The following is a 25992-nucleotide window of genomic DNA, read 5'->3' on the forward strand; positions in this document are numbered from 1 at the left end:
TAGAGCTTGTTCTTGTTAAAATGATTGACTGGTACAAAAGAAGTAAATTTGGAACTGCTTGCTGAAGTCATAGCTAAACTGAATGAACATTGAGTGTAGGTGCAAGGAACATGTGTTGAAAATTAAAATGATAAACCAACCTTTATTGAAAGTTTTAATGTAATTGAGAAGATGAAGTAATTAAGAGGAAATTAAGCGCCAAACATGTTTTGTATAAATGAGCCTATTGGATTATGATTATGAATTAGAGATACACATGTGTTTCCGATTTGAGCTACTGAATATATGTCGTGGCAAATGGCAGTGTTTTCCAAATTTGGGACCTTGTGAAATTTATCAAATTAGTTGTACACAATACTTAAGAATCCAGGTGATTTTCATTCTTTGAATGCCAATTAACGCCATCTTAGCTTACAGTCTGACAGATCCTGACATACACTTGCTTTCTGTTTATAATTCCTGTGTAAGCATTACATACAGGTGTTTCACATTGATGTAAGCAGAAACACTGTTGGACAGGGTTCTCTAATCAAGCATGGGCATGTTTGAAATATGTTTTCATTTTTCATTTTCCTAATGCCAGAAATATGAGGTTGATGTACTATCCACAGTCCTGATTTACCAAGTCAGTCAGAACGCTCAATTCCAATAATTGATGGTTTAATTGTGTACATACTACATAAAACATTGCCTTCACGTTCTGGCTCAAAATCACTATATTTTGAAACATTCTTTTGCATCAGGGATGACTGTGGTGAATTCTTATTTTTATATCACAGTGAATGCAAATATTTTGTCCAACCCTCATTGCCTTTTGCGCTCCGCATTCAGTGCTATTCTACAGATCGTATATATTTTCAATAAGGTAATGCTGAATCACAAACACCGAGTTCTATACGAGATCTTCCACTACTGTTTGTGTGACATTGTTGCAAAGTATATTTTCAGAAAACCTGCTGTACTAAAAATGTGTTTTATATTGTTGGCTACGCCATAATTTTTTTGGCTGTTGTTTTTTATGTGACCGTTGACCAAATTAGTATAATAGTTGAAAGGTTCAGACTTTTGTATCTCGCCAATTGATATCAGATGGAAGTATTAAGAAGTGAAGATTTGGGCTATTCATGTATACAATTGAAATGGTTTTGCTGTTAGAAGTCCTCTTGTATTATAGATTTATTCTCTCCAAATGTACTTTGCGTTTCACAGCTACGCTGGTCATTTGCGCAAATCTACATTTCTGGAAATCATAGATCAATAATAGATTATTTTTAACAGGGGTCAACTTACGTGACTGAACCTTGGCCAGAAAATATGGTAAAGGGATTTAACCAGATTCAGCGGTGTCAAAAGCCGACATATTGTTGCATGTCCTCAAGTCCATCTCTGGTGTCCCCTGCTGTGATGTTGCTAGAATATTGCTGTAAACCATCCTCACTCACTTACTGCATGTACTTATTGAGTACCAGTAATGGTAATAATGCAGATAAGTGCAAGAAGGAATATATAATATAATAGTCTCCGATTGATCACATGGCAGTTAGGTGAGGTGAAATGGGGTTTAACGTCGCGTCCAAGATTATTGCACTTATATAGCGACGCGCATGCATGGGTGTTTGTGGCTGCTTGTACTAGTCCGGACTGATGCCGATTTATAGTGCTAGCTCACTGAGATACCATGCCGCAGTTTAACATGAATACCCCACTCAGACACAGTATACCGACTCCAAGCCAACCAGTCCTTGTTTTAGCCCCTTAGATGAGCACAAGACAGGGTAACAACAAGTACCATCTTTAACGTCTTACGGTATGACGCGGCTGGGGATCGAACCTTTGACCTTCCGCTCTCCGGGTGGACGCTCTACCACCAGACCATGGAGGCGGTCTCACATGGCAGTGAGCGTCTTGAAGGACCATTCTTTTCAACACTGACTGGCCCATTTGGCAAGTAGATTGTATTTTCTTGAATGAAGCTGTTGTGAGAGTCTGTTCCTCAACACAAAAATAATTATGTATCATGAATTGTTGTTCAGATTACTGATGTGTTTGTTGATATGGTGCTTATTGTATGATATTAAATGTTTTAGGTGCCCTTTTAATTCATTTGTTAATGTTGGCCTTAAATCAGCTTCTAGAAAGTCATACAATATTGACATACTGAGAATAGCCTTGATACCACTTTATGAAATAACGCAAATTATGAATTCTTAATTAGTAGAAACAGTGTGCCACCCCATTGACTGACAGAACTCACTGTGACAAAAGTGCCCATGGTGCTTACTGTTGTGTTGTTGTCAAATATATGATGCCAGTTGTCTTTGAGCCATCTGTAATCTTTCCTTCACTGTCACAGAAACCTGTTGATGTCATCATGAATATGTTTTTATGCATGTGTATTGCAAGTTTGTTTACGTGTGTATTATTCATTCATCTGTCAGGGGATTTGTAATAAATAATACGGAATATTTGTCATGTTGTGTGTCCTCTTCACAAGACAGCTTCCTGTTTACATAATTTACCAGGATCCTGGATAACATTATTCCTTTGTGTGTATTAGAAAAATGGGTTTGACAGTGCGAGAGATTTAAATCTTGGACACATCGGCAGTACTGCAACTGGAATAAGTCCTACGTGTATTTATATATAGCAGTAACCTATCAGTGATGGACAATGTAACAGAACAGCAAAGCGAGATATTTTACAAATGACAACTCTTTTATTTACTTCTTTTTTCTATTAAAATGCAACAATTTGGGATTGATCCTCATACCATTGTCAAGCAAGAGTTATAAGAATCTACACATACATCGCAAACATCTCATACCGTATTCAACGTAATAAGCACCTAGGGCACTCTCAAAATTAGAAATAGGGGGCTCTTTTATTAGAATATAATTTTGGTGAGAGGAAAAAAAACAGTTGAATGATCATAATCTTCATGGTTCATGCTGACAGCCATTTTTTGAAATGATACAAAAGAAATATATGTGCGTATCATACACGACAGATATATTTTCCAGAATTCAATTGCCTGTAATTAAGGGCGCATATAACACATGAGTGTGTATTATACATGAATAAATAAGTCTTGTGTACATTGATCATTCAGAAGGGGCGCTAATTGGGATTGTTCACTAGCCAATCTTTTAACTAATATCCCTGTGGGCACTTATTAGAGCGGGGCGCTTATTACATCGAATACGGTAATTGTATATAGAAGTTGTCATCCAAAAAATATCATGCCTTAATGTTACTTACCTACTTCTAAAAAGTGTCACTCAGATAGTACAACAGACTATCACAGTTTGTATTTAATGCTTGTATGAGAACATTTAGAAAATAGGAATACTACATTACCATGCAATAATAAACACCAGGCTACAAATCACAATAAACAACGTCGAACCACCATACTACAGACAAGGGCCCTGGCCCCGTTCCACAAAGACATCGGAGTACTATGACTGTCGTAAGTCTATGTTAAAGTATGGGAGTTACGATCATCTTAGGGGCGGTCGGGTAGCCTAGTTCTTAAAGCGGTCGCTCGTCATGCCGAAGACCCGGGTTCGATTCCCGACATGGGTACAATGTGTGAAGCCCATTTCAGGTGTTCCCCGCCATGATATTGCTGGAATATTGCTAAAAGCGGTGTAAAACCATACTCGCTCACTCACTCACTACAATCATCTTAGCATTACGATCGCTTTGTGGAACAGGGCCCTGATCCACAAAGCGGTATTAGTGCAACGACGATCATAAACTTATGTTAAAGTTTGGAAGTTACGATCAGTTAGCACTTTAATCACTTTGTGGAAGGGGACCCAGGACGACTTGCAGTACCTTGGATACCTGCATGGTGGACCAACAGGGTGTTCACCATCCTTCTAACTCCTGGCAATTGATGGCAGGTTGAGCCGAAGATTAAGATAAACAATTAATACATTGGTAGAAAATCAGAATATATTGAATGATGTGTTCTCACACACTAGTAGTACCCTCTTTGTGTGACCAATATTTTACACTACTGCAACCCACTCCACGGGTACAGCCAGATAAGACGGATCACAAACAACATGGAGAAAAGGTCTTATCCAGTGATCAGCAATCTTCATCACATTCAGCCATGGAGGATACAAGAACAGATGTCAATCTTGTACTGGAACATAATTTGTATTCATTGGTTTTTTTCTGTCCGCAGAGGTAAAATATATGGAAGCCTTTCAGGGCCATTTGTTTTTTTCTTGAAAATTCAAGATACTAGCTTGAAATTTTAAGATACATACTAAGGGGAAATTTCAAGATAATCATCTTGAAATTTCAAGCAAGATGCTAACTTGAAATTTCATGATGCTAAGTCGAATTTTCATGAAACATAAATTGAAATTTCAAGATAATGATCTAGAAATTTCAAAATACTGAGTTGAAATTTCAAGAAAAAGAAAATGGCCCTAAATGGCTTCCGTAAAAATTGTGTGAAATAAAAAAAATAATTTTGGAAGACATTAACATATATACTTTTGGGGTGATGAGAAATAAAAGATGACACCCTTATTCCATTGCAAACTTTGTTGAAAGACTTAACCTTCAGTAGGATCTATGTTGATCTACAAAACTAGCCCATGCTTGTGACTGCATTGGGTTGTTATGATTTGTGACCTGGCTGATTGTGCGTCTATCTTTGGGAACTACTGCACATGCTGCCCACCACTGGTACTGTTGGTTCACACACGTTTACAACACAGCAATAAACAGTGTGCCAACACCCGCTTGGTATACTGAATGCTGAGCCCAGAAAAGTGGTAATCAGGATGCCAAAGTGCAGTACGCGGATGCCAATATTTCAATGTTGAAATTTATTTTTCCTTAAGAGTGGCAAATCAATCAAATATATTTAGCCCTAATGGTTATTATAGTAAGTCTGTGTGAGCATGCATGGTTATGCATTCTATGTAACAATCCCTGTCCAATTTACTTGTTCCAGTTGCGAACACTGATATATTTAGCCTTAATGGTTATTATATATAGTAGGTCTGTGTCAGCATGCATGATTATGCATTCTATGTTAGAATCCCAGTCCAATTTACTTGTTCCAGTTGCAAACACTGATATGACTCAAAAGTTCTTAAATTGGATGCCAAGACACATTAAGTACTATATATGCATATGCCAAGAGGTTATAGGGTTTGGCACCCACAATAAAGCAGCAATCACAACCACCTGATCCAAGGTTCTTGCAGATATATCTATATATGGAACACTAAAATTTAAAGCTTTTCAACTGTAATTTCAAGGCTCTTTTGCATTATTAGACTTATTCTGTCAATATATTTTCAATTCAGCATATTATTATATATCAATGTATAATAATATGCTGAATTGAAAAAATATTGAGTCATAAGAACTAAAAAGCAGTATGAACATTATACATTTTCCAACAAGTCATATTTTCACAGCCAACAAATAAAATATATTAATGAAGTCTATCATGAATGAAACTCAATAGTAGAAGGCCTATCTGTGTTATTTTGGTCAAATTCAAGCTGTTTTGATCATTTTCAAGGTTGACACTAAAAATCCTGGCTTTTCAAGCCTGTACATAATACATGTATATGGACATTGTGATAAGGGTCTCAACTCTGGATGAGTTGTTTCCTCGACCACCATGCCTCTATCCTGCTTGGACCAAACAGTCCATATCAAGTAATTCCACTTTTAGGGCCCATGTGATTTTGTACCAAATAGATCTTGTAATCAATAATAGATTCGTAAGAAACTCCGCAATGAACTTGAAAATATCATCATAAGTTGAAGTTGACGACAATAACAAAATATAAGATCCATGCACCGACCCAATGGGGTGGGGATAGGAACTGTGTACATAACCCATTTTGTAATTCATACAGATCTAATCAGGTTCATGTGCACAGTCGTATGCTTCTAGCACCGTCCATCTGTGACTGGTGGCCTAGATTGCTGTGATGAGCTTGCGTTAAGATCCTCACAGCGACAGCCCGTGTTTCTGGAGGTTAACGAAGTGTCAGGCGCTGGGAGGAGTTTGGGGTGTTTTTGCCGGCACTGCAACGGAGTAACTGTGTTTACATTGCAGGCATGTTTGTCTGGTTCCCAGCCCTGTACGCGCGCCGTTAGATTGCGCAGCAGTGGGAAACGCGATAGACAAGCTGAGAGAACTTCTTGCGTAACAGGGACACACGTTCATGTGTCCCCGTGTCTCACTATGGAACCGTTTTGCAATGGGGAACCGTTTTGGGTGAGCCTAAAGTCAATGTTATTTTCTTATAATAGCAACTTTGCATGACCTGTTTTACTAATAGTCCAGGGCAGTTGGGTAGATGTCATTTTTATGGGACCGTCATATAGATCTAAGTTTACATGACCCATTTGTGAACTGTGAGTACATTTACGTTCGTGTATAAATATTGACGTACGTATAGGATGACATGTGCGTGTGGAGTAGTGTCGTCAACACTCCGACGTGAAACATATATTTTGAGAAGAAATAACAAAACATAAAGGTCTCTACGGAGGAATAAGGAATTGGATACATCACACTTGTGTACTGCACGATTTTTGCAGTGAATAGCCTAACCGTGACGATCAGGGGAGGAGTAGGTCTTCAGCAACCCATGCTTTAAGTAAAATAAGACTAGATTTTATGCTTGTCGTAAGAGGCGACTAACAGGATCAGGTGGTCAGGCTCGCTGACTTGGTTGATATAACAGCAGTCGATTATTTACAGACTACTGTCATATAGCTGTTATTTTGCTGAGTGCTGCGAAAAACAACAACCAAACAAGTGAATAGCCAACAAGAACTCACATGGTTCTCAAAAAGACATCTGATGTGCAAGTGAAATACAGCGATATATATTTTTCAAACTATGAATTAAATCTATCATGGATAGTTATAATTTGTTCAACCATCACTTTGGTTGCTACAATTGCCTCTGCAAAGTTGTCTCCCTTAGTCATGCCAGAATCCAGTAGTTGTGAGTTCATGTCTCAGATTTACCCCTTTACTATGCTTTGTCTGTCAGCTCTAATGCTATTGTTTCATATCATTGTGGGAACTGAATCAATGTCCACTTTCTTATAAAGGTGGCACCCGTGATATCAATCTCATTAAAATCAGATCTTTGTTCTCACTACTGCGGAACAAAGATCTGAGGACATCCCATTGGGGGTCATGCCAGAACGACCTTTCATCTGACCAATCAGAGCATCACTTATCAGGTCATGAAAGTGACAGTAAGAATGTGATTTTTGATTGTGCAACCTCGATAAAAAAACACACAGATTATTCCAAACAACAGTTATGTGCTTTATGTTTGTATTCATACAATCTCGACCATCTATTAGTCATTCCAGAATGTTCTTTTGTTCAGTTTTTAATTTTTTAATCAAGTATATTAGGGCTTGGATGAGTCCAAATTCACTACCTGGGTACCCAGCCCCCTATTACCCGACCCTACCCGGGTACCCACTGTAGGTCTCATTAGATGTCTCATAATGTCCGATTGGGAACATTTTTAGCATAGCCCTGGCAAATCGTATTTAGATACATGTAATAAACAATCTGGTCATTCATACACTGAAGTTGAATTATGTTATATCTTTAATCAACCATATGAAAAATCAGAAGGAATGGGTGCATAGTCAAAAAGAAATGTGAACATTAGTGACTTGTAGTGTAGTCATATAGTTCTAGATCATTTTTGTCATAAAACAATATATCATGTGACTAACCACGGGTCCAGGTAGTCCTGTGGGTACCCAGGTCCTACTCAGTACCCACCTGACCTGGGTACCCGAGTTACCCATCCCAGCCCTAGAGTATATATCAAAATATGCTTTGAAGCGTAGTCGCTAGTTTGAAATGAATGCCGTAAAGCTCGAGAAAGCTGCTTTCTGATTGGCTATTGTCGACTTCTTGTCAGTCGTTTCAGTGGTCGGTCAAAGTTCGCGTAAGGTCGGTCTGACGTGACCCGTAATGGGATGTCCTCAGATCTTTGTTTAGCGGTAGCGAGAGGACTAAGATCTTATTTTAATGAGATTGCCCGTGATATTTAAGTGTAATGGTGTCCAAAACAACTTTAACGTTGGGATTCGAACCCACAATCATAGGTTTCTGGCGTGCCCAAGGGACACAGCTCTGCGCCTTAGATGACTGGGCTACCTATGCTCCCTATACAATGGATATTTGAGGATGCACATGACTTCGTTTTAATCAGCACTTTCTTTGTAAAGTACAGATTCTCTTGTACTTTACAGAGAAAGTGTTATCCCAAATATAACATTTGTTACATTTGACTACTTTCTAAATGGCACTTTGTGTTCATAGCTTGGGAGCCGTGCCAATTTACACTTGTCAGAGGGGTACACAAAGTATGTGATCTAGACTACCAGTTGTCAGACTTTCATTTTTGTGGAAGCCTTGGTGGCTGAGTGGGTTAGGTCGCTGTCTTTGTGTGCTGGTGATTAGGTGCCTCATTCTGGCAGTGTGGGTTCTAATCCTGGACGGGATTCAACCAAAAAAGTATGAATATCTGTACTTTACATATAAAGTTTTGTCCCAAATATGACATTTGTTGCATTTGATTACTTTCTAAATGCTCTCCCTCTTTAGGCATTCACTCTTGATATACAGTAATACACATGGTATGGGTTAGTGGTAGTTAGCTAAATATGAGGCTGACAATAGGATACACTGATTTACAACCTCAGTATCTCAATAGGCCTACATTACAAAAACATGAGAATAAACACAGATTAGTTATTATTCTCATTGAGGAGGTATCTTTGTTATATAATGGGACAGTTTGGAAGTGTTTGTCATGTCTTGGTTCAGGGTTGTGATTCACCTGCAAAAAGAAATCATGACTTCATCGTATCGTTACACCTCTAGTACGAGTATGAGACAGTTTCTGATTAAAACGAAGTCATGTGCATCCTCAAATATCCATTGTATAGGGAGCATGGGTAGCCCAGTCATCTAAGGCGCCGCTATTCGCTGTGCAGAGTTGCGTCCCTTGGGCACGCCAGAAACCTATGATTGTGGGGGCGAACTTGGATTCGAAACCTATGATTGTGGGTTCGAATCCCAGTTCGCCCCGATTATGTTTCTAGGTTTGTCAGCACTATACCCGTGTTAATGGGTTTCACCGAAATGGTAAACGTCTGAGACCTGCATCACTTCGGGCTTTCCTCCCACATTAAGCTGACACGCCGTGTTATAACTAATACTGTTCAAAGCGGCGGTAAACCCAACTCACGCACTCAAGTGTATACCTATTCAATATTTCCTCCATTCTGTTATGCTAAATACCCTGGACCCAATTGCCATCATTGCTTCATTTGACAATTGATGTCACAGCTGCACTCATTCATACAGCCAATTATACATTTGTAACCGAAACTCAACTCCTGGATCTGCAATGTTATAATATTAATGACAAAATAATAAAAATATATAATTTATAATAGAAGCATTAATGGCTGTACATATCATGCATGTGTCTATTATACATTAATAAGAATTCTAAAATGTAATCAAATAAGACATGAGGTCAAATTCATTGTTCTGGTCGTTAAGAGTAGAATCTAGTATGTATTGTATTGATCAACCAGCATATCAGTAGTATCAAAAATGTCAAGACTAGCTGTTAATTATGTTAATGGTAAATGGTATGTAGTAACAGAAGTTTAATTTCTGGTCAGGCGGGCTGCGTATGCAGCCGGGACTTAATAAGTTTTCAGCAGCCACGCGGCCTTCAGCATTGCCTAAAAACCTAAACAACGGTTTGTGTAGTTTAGTTCAATAAATATTATTTTCCCCGACCAGGAGTTACAAACATGTATTATTATTATCATATGGATAGTGTACAGATATATATATATATATATATATATATATATATATATATATAATACAGTATGGTTTTACCTTGACCTACAAAACTGGAGCAACAGGACCCCCAACAATTAAGTTCAAAGGTCCTTACAGGAAGTGTGAGGGTCCTGTAAACATGGTAAAGTAATGAAATTGTGTAGTGTACTGAAGGACTCTATTATTCCTTAATTACAGGTCTGAGGACCTTTATATTTCTTGTCAAGAATTTGATACAATGAATATTATTGGGTGTCCTTGATGCTACATATATTATCTTTTCTGCATCCATTCTGTATACGTTTGTGCACACTTGATGCACATTTCTGTGTTCCGTAAAACCCTGATACAGCATATCAGCCTGTTTTAGAGCATCTTCCCGGGGCAAGAGAGTTAACTGACTTTAAAAGTCCAGTTTCCACCCTTGCTGAACTAGGCTGGAATTTCTGGGCTCGATCGTAGCACCACCAGTGGCTGTTGCGAGTTAAGTCCCTTCTATGCCTCTCCTATGGACCAATTAGATTCCACCTCTCATATCACTTGCATTTGATTCAAACAAAATGGCTGCGCCCAGTCAAGACGATCTGATCGACTATATTGTGAGATTACGGGTCTTACATCGCGAAGTGCATCAAATCACGTGAGCACCTTGATTAAAAACTTGAAAAGATTTGGAAAATATCTGTTGACAATGAGTTGGCGGTGCACATGCTGTGCAAATCCTGCAATCGATTGAAATCTGCATGACAGTTTACGAAGCGGATTTCGATTTCAGTGTGCGATTTTGATTGGACTATGCATAGACTTGTTAGTCCAGCCAAATTGTAACTCCATAATACCAGCCTAGTTCGGCAAGGGTGGAAACTGGACTTTTATAGTCAGTTAACTCCCTTGCCTCAGGAAGATGGTTTTAGAGTTCATGTAAGACAACTATCCCCTGAGTCTACACATACTGAAGAAGATGATAGACTCTGGACTTTGCCATATTGCATATCTGGTTTGTATCAACTTCAAAGAAAGACTCTCAGACTCCCACTCTGGTGTTTTGCCCATGTTGGGTGTCTGTCTACATTTTTAACATCTCTGAAATCAGAAGGCTGATGATTGGAAAACTTGCAAGGATGATATCAACAGTTAATGCTCACAGAATTTTTATCCCATTTTAAACATGGCGCCCAGAAAGAGAAAAGTCGGTTGTTCGATCCCTGGTTCCCTCATAACAAAGGATGTTATAAAGATGGTACTTGTTGTTACCCTGCCTGGCTCTTGGTATTAAGGGGATAAAACCAGGACTGGTTGGCACGGTGTCAGTACACTGTGTCTGAGTGGGGTAGCCATTTTAAACTGTAGCATGATTACTCATCTATTTCTGCATTTATCATCATGAAACATGATGTTCAGTAAATAACATATAAGTTTTTGGACTTATGACCTTCAGGATGTTTGTCTCATCCTTTTTGACCCGTGTAGTATAGGTCTTAAGCAACCCATGCTTGCTGTAAGAGGCGACTATGCTTGTCATAAGAGGTGACTAACGGGATCGGAGGGTCAGGCTCGCTGACTTGGTTGATACATGTCATCGTTTCCCAATTGCATGGATCGATGTTCATGGTATCAATCACTGGATTGTCTGGTCCAGACTCGATTATTTACAGACCACTGGAACATTGCTGAGTGTGGCGTTAAACAACAAATAAACAAACAAACAAACAATCTCATCCTTTTTATCTCGTATCCTGCCGTTTTGACAACCCTGAATCTACTGGACATTTGATACTGAAATAATGTGTATATGTAGTCCAGGCAATGGTGTCACGAAAGCATTCTCATTGGATTCTGATCGTATTCTAAAACATGGCCAACCTGCGGGAATTCAAGGTCCCTTGAAAACTAAGCTTTTTGTAAGACAGGACTTACCGTTTTCAACGTAATAAGCGCCCAGGGCGCTCTCAAAATTTCGTGGTTTATACTGGCAGCCTGAAATGTTCATGTACGACAAATATATTTTTCAAGAATTAAATTCCCCATAATTGAGGGTGCATATCACACACGAGTGTGTATTTTACGCGAATAAATAAGTCTTGTATACATTGATCAATTGGAAAGGGTGCTAATTGGGATTGTTCACTAGCCAATATATTAGCAAATATTCCCGTGGGCGCTTATTACGTCGAATACGGTAATGGATTAAGTGGTAGGCTTAGTAACTTGGTTGATATCACTTCTCAATTGCATGGATAGATGTTCATGATGTCAACATGGTCAATCACTGGATTGTTTGGTCAATAGTGGTGTAACAAGGCCCACAATGCAATACATCAAGTTATAACTCCTGTATCGCAATACATAAGATACATTACATCATATATCACGTATCAGATACAATTATTGCTGATCCTTGCATTAAAATCCTGTAAAGTTCATATTATTGGGTGTGTCTTGACCGAAACCCCGGTAGATTCCAAGAAAACGTGTGTACAGCTGATTGCTGTTTCTGGCTTAGTTTACGAGAAAATACACAAGGTAATCTTAATCCCAGGATGTACAACAATGCCACAATGGCACAATGCCACAAAAAATACAGTTCAAACGGTAAATCAACATATCTGGTAATTTTTTATCTCAAATTTCAAATTTGTACTGACAAAATTTATTTTCACCGATTCGTTTACCGGAATTAGCTGAATGGGTATGGTGTAATTTTTTTCTGCGCATAATATTTGAAAAACAATTTTTTTTTAAATACTGAATCCACTAGAGGGGGGTGCTCATGATACTTGGGTGTGCACTATACTCAAGAAAATTCAGTTAGTTAATATTGGTTTAAGCCCCGCCCTAATAAGCGCCCACGGTGATTTGTTAATATATTGGCTAGTGAACAATCCCAATAAGCACCCCTTCCGATTGATCAATGTACACAAGACTTATTTATTTGTGTATAATACGCACTCGTGTGTTATATCACCCTTAATTGTGGGCAATTAAATTCTTGAAATATATATCTGTTGTATGTAAACATTTCAGGCTGTCAGCATAAACCACAAAATTTACGATCTTTCAACTCAAAATAATATTCTAATGAGCGCCCCCTATTTCTGATTTTGAGAGCGCCCTGGGCGCTTATTATGTTGAATACGATATATAAAAATCAGAGGGATTGTGTGCATAGTCAGAAAGAAATTTGAACATAAGCACTTTGTTGTGTAACCATGGAATTTTATTGTTATTTTCATTAAGAAATATATCATGTGACAAACCACGGGTCCGGGTAGTCATGTGGGTACTCGGGTCCTACTCAGGATCCAACCGAGTATCCAATTTTTTAATTCTCCCTGCAGTGTTTAATTATACGATAAACAGCGACCACAAGGAAAGATTTACCATGACATGAAACAATGACACTTTTATCCAAATCTGTTACCAGGACAACGAGAAGACCTGGAACAACACCTGGCCTCAGTTCACCAACTGTTTCCAGTCCACGGTGCTGGTGTGGGTGCCGTGTGCGTGGCTGTGGCTGACGGCGCCGTTCTACATCTACTACCTCTGTACAGTCAGTCCACAGGTTTTGTCATCAGTGGCCAAATATTTAGTAAAATTGGTGAGAATTTGTTTTGAAAAAAATGTTGAATGTGTAAGAATATTTCCTTACTGGCTATCTTGAAACGAGAATTACTTTTCTTATATCTTAAAAATATTTTCTTAATGTCATTAATAAATATTTGAGAATATATCAGTGATATATTTTCACTTTGCGGGTGTCAAAATATGAAAATATTAACTTGATTAAGAGAATATGTTTTAGGAGAGTAAGGGGCTAGCATGAATTTCTAATCCTTAACCCTATTTTTTAATTATATTGCACATTTATATACCAATTACCATACCTATCCAGATACTAGTAAATGTGGTTTCTTTATTCCCCTACCAGTGAATCCATATGCATTTTTTTATCATTCTCAACTCCCTTGGGAATATACAACCCAAGCTGCCCATGGGCGCTAGAGGGTTTTTACATTCACCTCATCGGGTACCAGTTCCATGCTGGGTGAACAGAGGCACATTTGACACCACACATTCTGACACTTGTGTTTCGGGGGGGTGAACGTATTCATGGTTCCACCATCTGGTCATCCACCATCGGATGAGTGGGTTCTATTGAGTGCACAGGGTGTGAAACACATCTGTGACCTCATTTTATTGTTTAAGGCTCCATTATTGTCAGGAATGGACAGATTTTTGTCAATTATACATGATTTTGACCTAACATTCAATTAATTTACACTTGAAATAGACAGATCAGACAAGTGAACTATTTCATGCTGGTTGTGGGGTCAGGGCAGTTGTTTGTTGCTTTTTGGATAACAATTAAATCACCTGTGACTTTTTTATGGTGTGAACATGTACTTTGTATGACTATTTAGCATGTTTTAAAAAGTTTTTTTTCAATAAATATACTCAGATTGAGCTGTGACCAATGGTGTCTGTCCAAAAAGCCTGTGTGATCGAGACCAAGTTCTTAAAATGACGTAAACACTGCAGGACCACTTCCACATTCCTGGGGAAACCTCTTGGAATTCCCTAGCACCAAAACATGCAGAAGCGTTCTTTCTGATCATTTAGACCCTTTAATCTTGGACTCAGCATTTCAGTATACATTGAAAAACGTCAGAGTTCGACTGCATGATTGTCACGATTATCCTCACTATGACCCATTCTTATTAACAAAACGAACTCGATCTGTTTCTAGGCTGACAGTGACATTCTACGGCGATCTGTGAATGTAATCACCTTTCAATTATCGAGCTGTTGACGCATGTTAACCGCCACAGGTTCATTAACAACTTCGGAAATTTCTCCTGTCACGTTTATCGTGTCGGCCATTTTGACGTCTTGTACTTGATGTAAATGTATTACGACACATTGTCATTGTAACTGACTTATTGAGGTAGTTCTTAACAGACCTTTCTCAACTAATGGGGATATTATTTGACTACATTTGTTCTAAAGAAACTACAAAAGTTGTCCCTGTTGAGCATGTTGAGCATAAAAAAGTTGTCCCTGTTGAGCATAAAAAAAAGTTGTCCCTGTTGATTATGTTGAGCATACATAAGCTCATGTCAACTCTCGTTTTAAGGAACTATCTTATTCCGCGATAAAGTTGGTTGTCGTATGGCTGTCACACATACTAAATATGATTGTGTATAGATCAAGGTCTATGGCCTTTGAGGTAAAACTAGTGATATAAAAAATTATAAGAACAGACTTTCACTTTGTGTGAGTTCAATGGAGTATGAACCCTAGAGTGAGGACCAAGCTCCGACGTTCATACAGTTTGGTGAAATGATGAAGGTTCATACTCCAATAAACCTACACAAAGCGAAAGTCAATTCTTAAATGACCACAGTTACTTTGAATATAGCTTTTACATAAACACCTCTTTCAGTTGTGTTGTGCTCTCCTCCTTCTGCTGTCTATAGTGGACATCGTCCAGTCTGTCAGTGACCACCGGACGAGAGGCAGCAACACCTACTTCCTGGCTGATGTTGTTGCACCCAGTGTACAGTCTCTCACGTTTGTAAGTACATCTCGCTAGCCTTTTGTTCCTACAGGTTTCACCAGATGCAAAATATGGTGTCTTATATACATTATGGATGCAAATAGAAATCACTGGAATCGTGAAGATCCGGTGTAGAATAGGTCTTCAGCGACCCATGCTTGGCGTAAAAGGCGACTGTGCTTGTCGTCAGAGGCTACTTACGGGATCGGGTGGTCAGACTTGCTGACTTGGTTGATGCATGTCATCGATCCAAATTGTGTGGATCGATGCTCATGTTATTTATCACTGGATTGTCTGGTCCAGACTCGATTATTTACAGACCGCCGTCATATGGCTGGAATATTGCTGAGTGCGGCGTTAAACAACAAATGAACAAACCAAATGGGATGCAGATCGGATGCAGATGGGATGCAGATGTAAGTATGTCATAAAACTAACTCACCATGCTCACATACTCTGAAAGACCGATAATCTGCAGGTCAGTCACCATGTTGTTTATGAACCCAATGCCGATTTCGTTCTACAATTTTGATTGGACCATGCATTGACACCTTAGTCCAGTAAATATATATAATTCATGATTTCCGCCTAGTTCGACAAGCATGGAAAGTGGACTTTTACAGTCAGTTATCTCCCTTGCCTCGGGAAAATGGTCGCCGCCATGTGTGACGTGTGTTTTTCTGTTGCAGCTCCTCGCCCTGTTGTTTATATTCCTGGAGAGGAGGAAGGGCCTCATCACATCGGGTGTCCTGTTCCTGTTTTGGGTGTTTCAGTTGGTTGCCGGCATCGTGCCCTTTTACTCCAAAATAAAACTGCAGGTAAGTTTCCTATCAGAAATGTTAATGACTAGATCTCGGATTTGTTTGGAGGATGACAAAACTCTTGAGTTTGATGTATACAATTGGTTTACTTTATTATAAATACCGCCAGGAACACCATTCTGCAGGATAATTTTTTACCTTATTGATTTAAACCCCATAACCTTTTACTTAAATTAAAATACATGTATGATTTTATAAAAATTAAATAGATGTTTTCTACTTTTATGTATCAGCAGACCAATAGTTTAACAATTACAATTATCTTCATCCAACCTAGTCTATGCACCATGTTCACCAACTTCATTTGCAATTCTGGTGATATATACCATATCCGACATATTAAGTGCCCAGGGCGCTCTCAAAATTAGAAATAGGGGCTATTATTAGAATATTTTTTTGGTGAAAAGCAACAGAGTTGAAAGATAGTAAATTTCGTGGTTTATGCTGACAGCCTGAAATGTTTATATACCACAGATATATATTTCCAGAATTAATTGCCCATAATTAAGGGTGCATGTAACAAACGTATTATGCACGAATAAATAAGTCTTGTGTACATTGATCATTCGGAAGGGGTGCTAATTGGGATTGTTCACTAGCCAATATATTGGCAAATATCGCAGTGGGCGCTTATTAGAGCGGGCTGTTTATTACGTCGAATATGGTATTCATAATACCAGAAGACCATTTAGATAGAAACTATGGTAACCCTTTGATGAAACCCTGTGATTAATAAAACCTATTATTTATTACACTTGATTTACATCTGCTTTATGTAATCAACTAAGAAAGTTTATCACTATGTTTTGATATTATTTTCAACCTCCAACCCCTAAAATCAAAGTATGATTTTAAACATGTTATTATTATGATGATGATGATGATGACGATGACGACGACAACAACGACGACGACATGAGACATTGATATGTGACTCACTTACCTGATGGCAAGAGCTATGTTTGTGATTATGAAGATGTAGATGTTAGATGTACAGAGTAAGATAAATCTGAGAAAGATGGTTAGGAGATGAGCAAACTGTGTTTGCAATGTTGAGTATGTTACCTGTAGAATTAACTGGGCTTAATTGAATTAGGAACCAAAAACGCAGCTTAAGGTTGCTAATGTTAAGTTTGATGTGATTTGATACCTCTGATTGACCAATCAGAATCGAGTATTTACCAAATTATGGTACAATAATGATTCACAATTCTAGCAACTGTGTTTACAAATGCAGGCAGTTCTCAATAAGGGCTAGGGTTGGGACGAGTCCAAATTTACTACCCGGGTACTCGACACCCTATCACCCGGCCCTACCCGGATACCCACTATATGTCTCAAGAGTTGGGGGCGGTCGGGTAGCCTAGTGGTTAAAGCGTTGGTTCGTCACGCCGAAGACCCGGGTTCGATTCCCGACATGGGTACAATGTGTGAAGCCCATTTCTGGTGTCCCCCGCCGTGATATTGCTGGAAAATTGCTAAAAGCGGCGTAAAACCATAGTCACTCACTCACTCACTCAAGAGTTGGGTACAAAATGTCTGAATGGGAATTGTTTTACCACAGCCCTGGTAAAAACTATTTAGATACACATATAAAACGATATGATCATGCATACACTGCAGTTGACAGACGCTTTATACTTACTCGAACACATAAAAGTCAGAACGAATGCCTGCATAGTGAGAAAGAAATGTGAACATTAGCTATACTTGTAGTGTAACGATTGAGTTTTATTGTTATTGTCATTAAACAGTATGTCACGTGACTAACCACGGGTCCGGGTAGTCATGTGGGTACCCTAATAGGGGCACTTTCATGACTTACCTGCCTGTCTGGCTTGTGGAGTATAGCTTACTTCAGACACTGACCAGATGACAGCTGACTGCAACACCAGTAGATCAGTACAGTCAAGTCCCGTTAATCCGAAATGGTTGATTGCATGTGATATTGTCAGATTAACGAGTATGTTGGATAAACAAAATTAAGTAGAATCACAGTTTGTGATCGATAATCGGACAATTACACGATAGATAAAGATACAAACACGTAATAAAAAAATAGATATGAATTTATTTGTTAAATTGTTAGTGGAATATGTTAATGCAATTATTTATAAAGAAATTATTTAAAGCATTAGTTGTTTATTGTTAAGCAAGTTTATCTCTGCAGCCGTTGTATTGTGCAGCTACCAGCCGACTCGTCTCGCATCACAACACGGGCTGTGAACTCGCAGGTAGATGACGACGGATTATGCTGATGACTGTGTCGGATTAACAAGACTGAGTGATTTCAGTAATTCATGGCAAATTAGGTGTGTGCGAGTCGGAGTGCGAGACTGTCGGATTAACGGGTCTAAATAGGACTGATATGATCGGTTCCCATCATTAGTGTCGGATAAAGCTGATTGTCGGATTAAAGAGTTTCGGATTAACAAGACTTGGCTGTATCTCCTGGATGAGTTGTTATGTTACAGACATACCAGCAGGACGTACTGAGGTTCAGCTTGTTCTACATCTACTACTTCCTGGTGCTGGTCGAGTTGGGCTTCAACTGTTTTGCTGAAACAGCCTGGAATCCCCCATCACAAAAGGTGATACAATTTGTCCTTGACCTTGGGTATTTTGAATGTTTCTCATTGTGATCAATAGCAAGAGATTTCCCTGTTGAGATTCATGGACAGAATGGGTCCTGTATGTCATATTGTCTCTGGAAGTGACTCATATGTATGTATGATTGTGTGAGCTGGCAGATTGAGCTGACTATAGTGGATGTATGATTGTGTGAGCTGGCAGATTGAGCTGACTTCAGTGGATGTATGATTGTGTGAGCTGGCAGATTGAGCTGACTTCAGTGGATGTATGATTGTGTGAGCTGGCAGATTGAGCTGACTACAGTGGATGTATGATTGTGTGAGCTGGCAGATTGAGCTGACTATAGTGGATGTATGATTGTGTGAGCTGGCAGATTGAGCTGACTACAGTGGATGTATGATTGTGTGAGCTGGCAGATTGAGCTGACTACAGTGGATGTATGATTGTGTGAGCTAGCAGATTGAGCTGACTACAGTGGATGTATGATTGTGTGAGCTGGCAGATTGAGCTGACCACAGTGGATGTATGATTGTGTGAGCTGGCAGATTGAGCTGACCACAGTGGATGTATGATTGTGCAAGCTGGTAGATTGAGCTGACTACAGTGGATGTATGATTGTGTGAGCTGTCAGATTGAGCTGACTAAAGTGGATGTATGATTGTGTGAGCTGGCAGATTGAGCTGACTACAGTGGATGTATGATTGTGTGAGCTGGCAGACTGAGCTGACTACAGTGGATGTATGATTGTGTGAGCTGGCAGATTGAACTGACTACAGTGGATGTATGATTGTGTGAGGTGGCAGATTGAGCTGACTACAGTGGATGTATGATTGTGTGAACTGGTAGATAGAGCTGACTACAGTGGATGTATGATTGTGTGAGCTGGCAGATTGAGCTGACTATAGTGGATGTATGATTGTGTGAGCTGGCAGATAGAGTCAAGTCGAAATTGGGTTTAACGTCGCGTCCAAGATTATTGCACTTATATAGCGACGTGCATGTACGTGTGTGTGTCTGTGTGGCTGCTTATACTAGTCCGGACTGATGCCGATTTATAGTGCTAGCTCACTGAGATACCATGCCTCAGTTTAACATGAATACCCCACTCAGACACAGTATACTGACTCCGAGCCGACCAGTCCTTGTTTTATCCCCTTAATGCCGAGCGCCAGACAGGGTAACAACAAGTACCATCTTTTAACGTCTTTTGGTATGACGCGGCCGGGGATCGAACCCCAGACCTTCCTCTCTCCGGGCGGACGCTCTGCCACAAGACCACGGAGGCGGTCCTGGCAGATAGAGCTGACTACAGTGGATGTATGATTGTGTGAGCTGGCAGATTGAGCTGACTACAGTGGATGTATGATTGTGTGAGCTGGCAGATTGAGCTGACTTCAGTGGATGTATGATTGTGTGAGCTGGCAGATAGAGCTGACTACAGTGGATGTATGATTGTGTGAGCTGGCAGATTGAGCTGACGATAGTGGATATATGATTGTGTGAGCTGGCAGAGCATGGTTTGGCATACCCATGGGCATAGATCATTGATGATGGTATCAGTCTTAGTTCACCAGGGCAAAGATCTGACTATATCATGTGTACCAAACACAGAAAGAGTTGAGAGACCACAAAGTGTTATTCTGTATATCTTTGGAATTAAGAACCTTGCCACAGCAGCCATATTTAAGAAAATATTGTTTACATTTATTGTTTACATTTATCGTTTACATTTATCGTTTACATTTTCTCTCCATATGTTTTGTTTGTTTGTTGTTTAACGCCACACTCAGCAATATTCCAGCTATATGATGGCAGTCTGTAAATAATCAAGTCTGAACCAGACTATCCAGTGATTGATATCATGAGCATCAATCCATGCAATTCGGATACAATGACATGTACCAACCAAGTCAGTGAGCCTCTTACGACAAGCATAGTCGCCGTTTACGGTAAGCATGGGCTGCCAAAGACCTATTCTACCCTGGATCTTCACGGGTCCTCTCCATATGTAATGAAATTTGGTATACTGGTATCTCTGTGTAGCTAGTAGTGAGGCCTAACACATATGTTCCGATTGTCACGAAATTTTGTAAGGTTTGACCTTGATTTGATCTTTGCAGTTCTACCATGCTGACAGCTGAAACTCATTTGGCCATTATTCTGCCGTTCTCTTTGAAAATGTATTGACATTTTGAACTTATGTACTTTGTAGTGGGGCTCAACACTATGATCAGTTTTTCGTACTAATTTTTAATTTTGAACTTGATTTGACACTTCTACCAAACTGAAAGCTGAAACTTACTTGAGTGAGTGAGTGAGTGAGTTGGGTTTAATGCCACGTTTAACAGTATTCCAGTCATATCGCGGCGTGTCAGCTTAATGTGGGAGGAAAGCCCGAAGTGATGCAGGTCTCAGACATTTACCACTTCGGTGAAACCCACGAGCACGGGTATGGTGCTGACAAACCTAGAAACATAATCGTGGATTCGAACCCACAATCATAGGTTTCTGGCATGCCCAAGGGACGCAACTCTGCTCAGCGAATCCCGGCATCTTAGACGACTGGGCGACCCATGCCCCCGAAACTTAACAGAGAAATCCTAACTTGTACATGTGCTCATGTTGACAGATCCGATGTCCGGAGACCGAGTCATCCTTCTTGTCCAGGATTACATTCTGGTGGAGTAACAGGTCGGTGGACAGAACCCACTCCTCATCCCAGCATGGTCCCTCTGCTCTGCTGCAACTTGCGTACAAGTGTAGTCTTTGTCCAGGAAAAATATATTTGTGTTATCAACCATATTTTACTGTTTTGCTCACCGAAATTTTCGATTTTACATATCTTTTGCATCTAAAAATATACCCAAGATACACTTTAATGTGTCAATCATACTGTATAATTCTGTAAGTTCTGATGTGTTGTAAGTTGCATCTGGAGTATTTATATGACACGGGCGAAATATACGTGAATCATTACGCAACGAGTTCACAATTCTTTTAAGTTGACCTGCTTGCACTTAGACAGAACCCAGTTGAAAAAATAGCCAGGAGACGGGCACAAGTTGCTATTTTGCTAGCTCCGGAAAAACACAAGCTGGTCATGAATGATGTTAGTTATGTATCTGTGTTCCTGTTGCCATGGAAACAATTCATGGCCAAGCCCATGCGTTATCTATATCCTCTCTTTCCAGGTTACTTTTCCAAGGATACAAAAAGGCTCTCACAGAAGACGACGTGTCAGATCTCCATCCCCGAGAAAAGTCAATTAATGTTGTGCCTCGTTTCCTTGTCAACTGGAACTATGAAGTTGAAAAAGCCAGAGAAAAGTAAGTACACACTGGATTTGCATGTTTCTCTGCTGTTTATCACAAGGCAGGGCTCGATTTAAGGACTTGATTTAACTTGCACCCGGTGCTTGTTGAAATGAAAAGCTGGTTGCACCAGACAAAACAAGGTTGCACTCTGGTACCGTGAAGTTAAAACATAGAGTGAGTGAGTGACTATGGTTTTATGCCACTTTTGGCAATATTCCAGCAATATCACGGCGGGGGACACCAGAAATGGGCTTCACACATTGTACCCATGTCGGGAATCGAACCTGGGTCTTCAGCGTGACGAGCGAACACTTTAACCACTAGGCTACCCGACCGCCCCGTTAAAACATAGAGGCATAAACTAGTCCGATGACTGTGTTGATCATTTGTCAGGAATTACACATAACACAGGGATTAGTTACGTAGTATGAAGTGGACATGTAGGGTTAATTATAGATAGACAACTTTTTAAATTTTTTGTACATGCACTTGGTGCTTGCAGACATTTATATTAGACTGCGTTTTTCAATGAAAGGTTGCGCTGGTGCATGTTTTAAATAGTTAAATTGAGCCTTGATGGGAAGAAATATTAACGATGATCGATATGAAACTGTTGTCATCAATAATAACTCACATAAGCTATTGTGATGAAATAAAGTTTAGATTTACTCAAACAGACTTATCATTGTCAATAATGTCAATTGTTGAAGATGGAGAGCAAGTGTTTTGTTATTTCTCAAATGTCCACAAAGTAATCTTTGCATAAATGTGTCACTGCTCACCAGTGGTGTGATATCTGTTGATTTCTTTCGGGACTTTCTTGCAGATTTGCTTTAAGTTCCTTCTCCTATATTTATCAATGATTGATGAATGTTTAGTTAGATAATCGATTTCTACTGCAAGGTTATCATGATTGAACAAAGGTTAGGTTGATGTCAGGTGAAATGGGGTTTAATGTCGCGTCCAAGATTATTGCACTTATATAGCGACGTGCATGCACATGTATGTGTGGCTGCTTGTACGAGTCTGGACTGATGCCAGTTTATAGTGCTAGCACACTGAGATACCATGCCGCAGTTAAACATGAGTGAGTGAGTGAGTGAGTACGGTTTTTACGCTGCTTTTAGCAATATCCCGGCAATATCATGGCGGGAGACACCAGAAATGGGCTTCACACATTACACCCATGTCAGGAATCGAACCCGAGTCTTTGGCATGACGAGCGAACGCTTTAACCACTAGGCTACCTGACCGCCCCCAGTTTAACATGAATATCCCACTCAGACACAGTATACTGACTCCGAGCCGACCAGTCCTTGTTTTACCCCCTGAATGCCGAGCGCCAGACAGGGTAACAACAAGTACCATCTATTAACGTCTTTTGGTGTGATGCGGCTGGGGATCGAACCCCGGACCTTCCGCTCTCCGGGCTGACGCTCTACTGTTAGACCACGGAGGCGGTCTGCGGAAAGTTGAATAAAGAGGCACTTGGGTCTCCTTGCAGTGACAGCATATATTATTTGGGAATATTAGATGCCATTATGTTATCTCCATCAGCCTAGCAATATCAGATTACCCTAATTACAAATCAACAGTGACTCAAGTTGTCTGTAGAGACTATTTATGTCTTGACTGTACTGAAATTATCATCAAACCATTGTCCCCCATTTTAATTGCATCACCTGTGAAGATCTGGATTAGAATTGGTCTTCAGCAACCCATGCTGGTCGTAGAGGCGACTAACAGGATCAGGTTGTCAGGGTCGCTGACGTGGTTGATGCATGACACCATATGCCAATTGGGAAGACTGATGCTCATCATAGCGATCACTGAATTGTTTATTGTAGACTTTATTATTTACAGATTGCCTTCATATAGCTGGAATATTGCTGAGTGCGGTTTTAAACAACAGACACAAACTTAAAGTTGCATCCAAAGTTTGATGTTAGAATAGCGTGTTATTCTTCTGTATTCTTTTTCATTGGGGTTCTTCAAATATATAGAAATAGTTCATTCTCAGGCGGGGCAGTCAGGTAGCCTAGTGGTTCAAGCGTGCGATTGTCACGCGGAAGACCCGGGTTCGATTCCCAACATGGGTACAATGTGTGAAGCCCATTTCTGGTGTCCCCTGCCGTGATATTGCTGGAATATTGCTAAAAGCAGCGGAAAACCATACTCACTCACTCACTCTTGTGTCCCCCACCGTGATACTGCTGGAATATTGCTAAAAGCAGTGTAAAACCATACTCACTCATTTTAAGTCAGTAAGTTTCAATAATATATGCAGATGATTTCTCTCACTCTGTCTTTGACGATGGGAGGAGAATGTTCATATCTATTTATATATTTATTGGTTTAGTCTTTGTAGTATTACTGAGAGGTTTAACTTGACTTATCTTGGCTCAAGATATTGACATTTTTATCCCCCCAGCATATAAAGAAAGCAGGAATTGTTTGTGTTTTTTTCCTATTTCCATGGCAACAAGACCATATCTCTAAAAGTAATAGATATTCTTTCATGACACTTTGCTCACACTAAGACCAGGTTGTTAAATAGTGCCTTTTGCTATTCAGGGGTGTTTAGAACATGCTTTTTTCGTTTCCATGGCAACAAGTTGTACTTTGACTCTGTTCATAGTGGTGTGTTTGTACGGACCATATCAGTTGTCAGCTGGTACCTTTTGCTGTTTAGGGATTTCTAGAATTAATATTTTTTTCATTTCCATGGCTACTTGTTGGACTTTAACTCATATTGATGTGAACATGACACAGAAACTCAAGTTCTGAATCCCAATTCCATGGTATTGTTTTAATAGCTCAATCACTACTCTTGTATACGGACAGACAGATCAGATAGAAATTCTGTCATCAAGTTGGACTTAAAGTAACTGTCAGATTATTTGTCCTTTCGAATATGTGGGGGCTGGAGGGATTTGTCATTTTCTGATGATTCTTGTTATCATGACTTGTCCTGTGATGAAGTAAGACAGGTTCTATGGATGAACAACTTCTTTACTACAATTAGTGTGAAGTTTCGGTGTCACCTTTATCAAGCAAGTGATCACTTCATCCATAGAACTCGTCTTACTTCATCACACCAACTTCTAAATGCCACTGAAAGAAGTTGTCCTGTGATCTTGTGAATACAGTTCCTGCTTTCTCTTGAAGGGCTCGCAGACAGGGCAGACAGTCAGATCCACTTGCAAGTGGATCCTCCAGCTCCCAGGACAGCAATGAGTACACTCCACTCATACCAAAACAAGCACCTGCTGAGGAGGCCAAGTCAGACAAAACTGGACCCAAACCATCACTTGTTCTTGCTCTGTGGAAAACCTTCGGTCTGGAGCTCCTCCAGTCTCAGTGCTGGAAACTTCTGTATGATGCCCTGTTATTGTGCAACCCACTCCTACTTGGGTGAGTTTTGTCACTGACTGGCTACACTGACATTACAAAGTGAAATGAAGGTTTGTACTTCCAGTATACTGTTCAAAACAAGTTAAAGAACACCCACAATTGGAGTGAGTGAGTGAGTGAGTGTGGTTTTACGCCGCTTTTAGCAATATTCCAGCAATATCACGGCGGGGGACACCAGAAATGGGCTTCACACATTGTACCCATGTGGGGAATCGAACCCATGTCTTCGTCGTGACGAGCGAACGCCTTAACCACTAGGCTACCTGTCGCCCCCCACAATTGGAAGGCTGTGTGTTGCAATACCCACCAGTCATGACAGATTAACTATAGTCATTTGAAGATATTGGGTGTTCTTTGACTTCTTTTGAATAGAATATTATACAGGTAA

The 25992-nt window shown here is 39.8% G+C and overlaps 1 protein-coding gene and 1 long non-coding RNA gene across 2 annotated transcripts in view; both read left to right on the forward strand.

The window, feature by feature from the left end:
- The window catches only part of LOC139476052 (uncharacterized), a 203111-nt gene extending 200646 nt beyond the window's left edge, over positions 1 to 2465 (forward strand). Inside the window, exon 2 of the long non-coding RNA XR_011654041.1 lies at positions 1732 to 2465. This is a non-coding gene — a long non-coding RNA (uncharacterized lncRNA). The remainder of the gene's footprint in view (positions 1 to 1731) is intronic.
- A 3693-nt stretch (positions 2466 to 6158) lies between these two features.
- The window catches only part of LOC139473738 (multidrug resistance-associated protein 1-like), a 53142-nt gene continuing 33308 nt past the window's right edge, over positions 6159 to 25992 (forward strand). The window contains exons 1-8 of the mRNA XM_071256463.1: positions 6159 to 6268; positions 13328 to 13504; positions 15350 to 15481; positions 16153 to 16281; positions 18759 to 18875; positions 21506 to 21567; positions 22068 to 22202; positions 25359 to 25604. Of these exons, the coding sequence (XP_071112564.1) occupies positions 6236 to 6268; positions 13328 to 13504; positions 15350 to 15481; positions 16153 to 16281; positions 18759 to 18875; positions 21506 to 21567; positions 22068 to 22202; positions 25359 to 25604 (1031 nt within the window). The 5' untranslated portion in view covers positions 6159 to 6235. The remainder of the gene's footprint in view (positions 6269 to 13327; positions 13505 to 15349; positions 15482 to 16152; positions 16282 to 18758; positions 18876 to 21505; positions 21568 to 22067; positions 22203 to 25358; positions 25605 to 25992) is intronic.

This window comes from Haliotis cracherodii, unplaced genomic scaffold (assembly GCF_022045235.1).
Source record: "Haliotis cracherodii isolate W230 unplaced genomic scaffold, xgHalCrac1.p SCAF_3, whole genome shotgun sequence".
NCBI lineage: Eukaryota > Metazoa > Mollusca > Gastropoda > Lepetellida > Haliotidae > Haliotis > Haliotis cracherodii.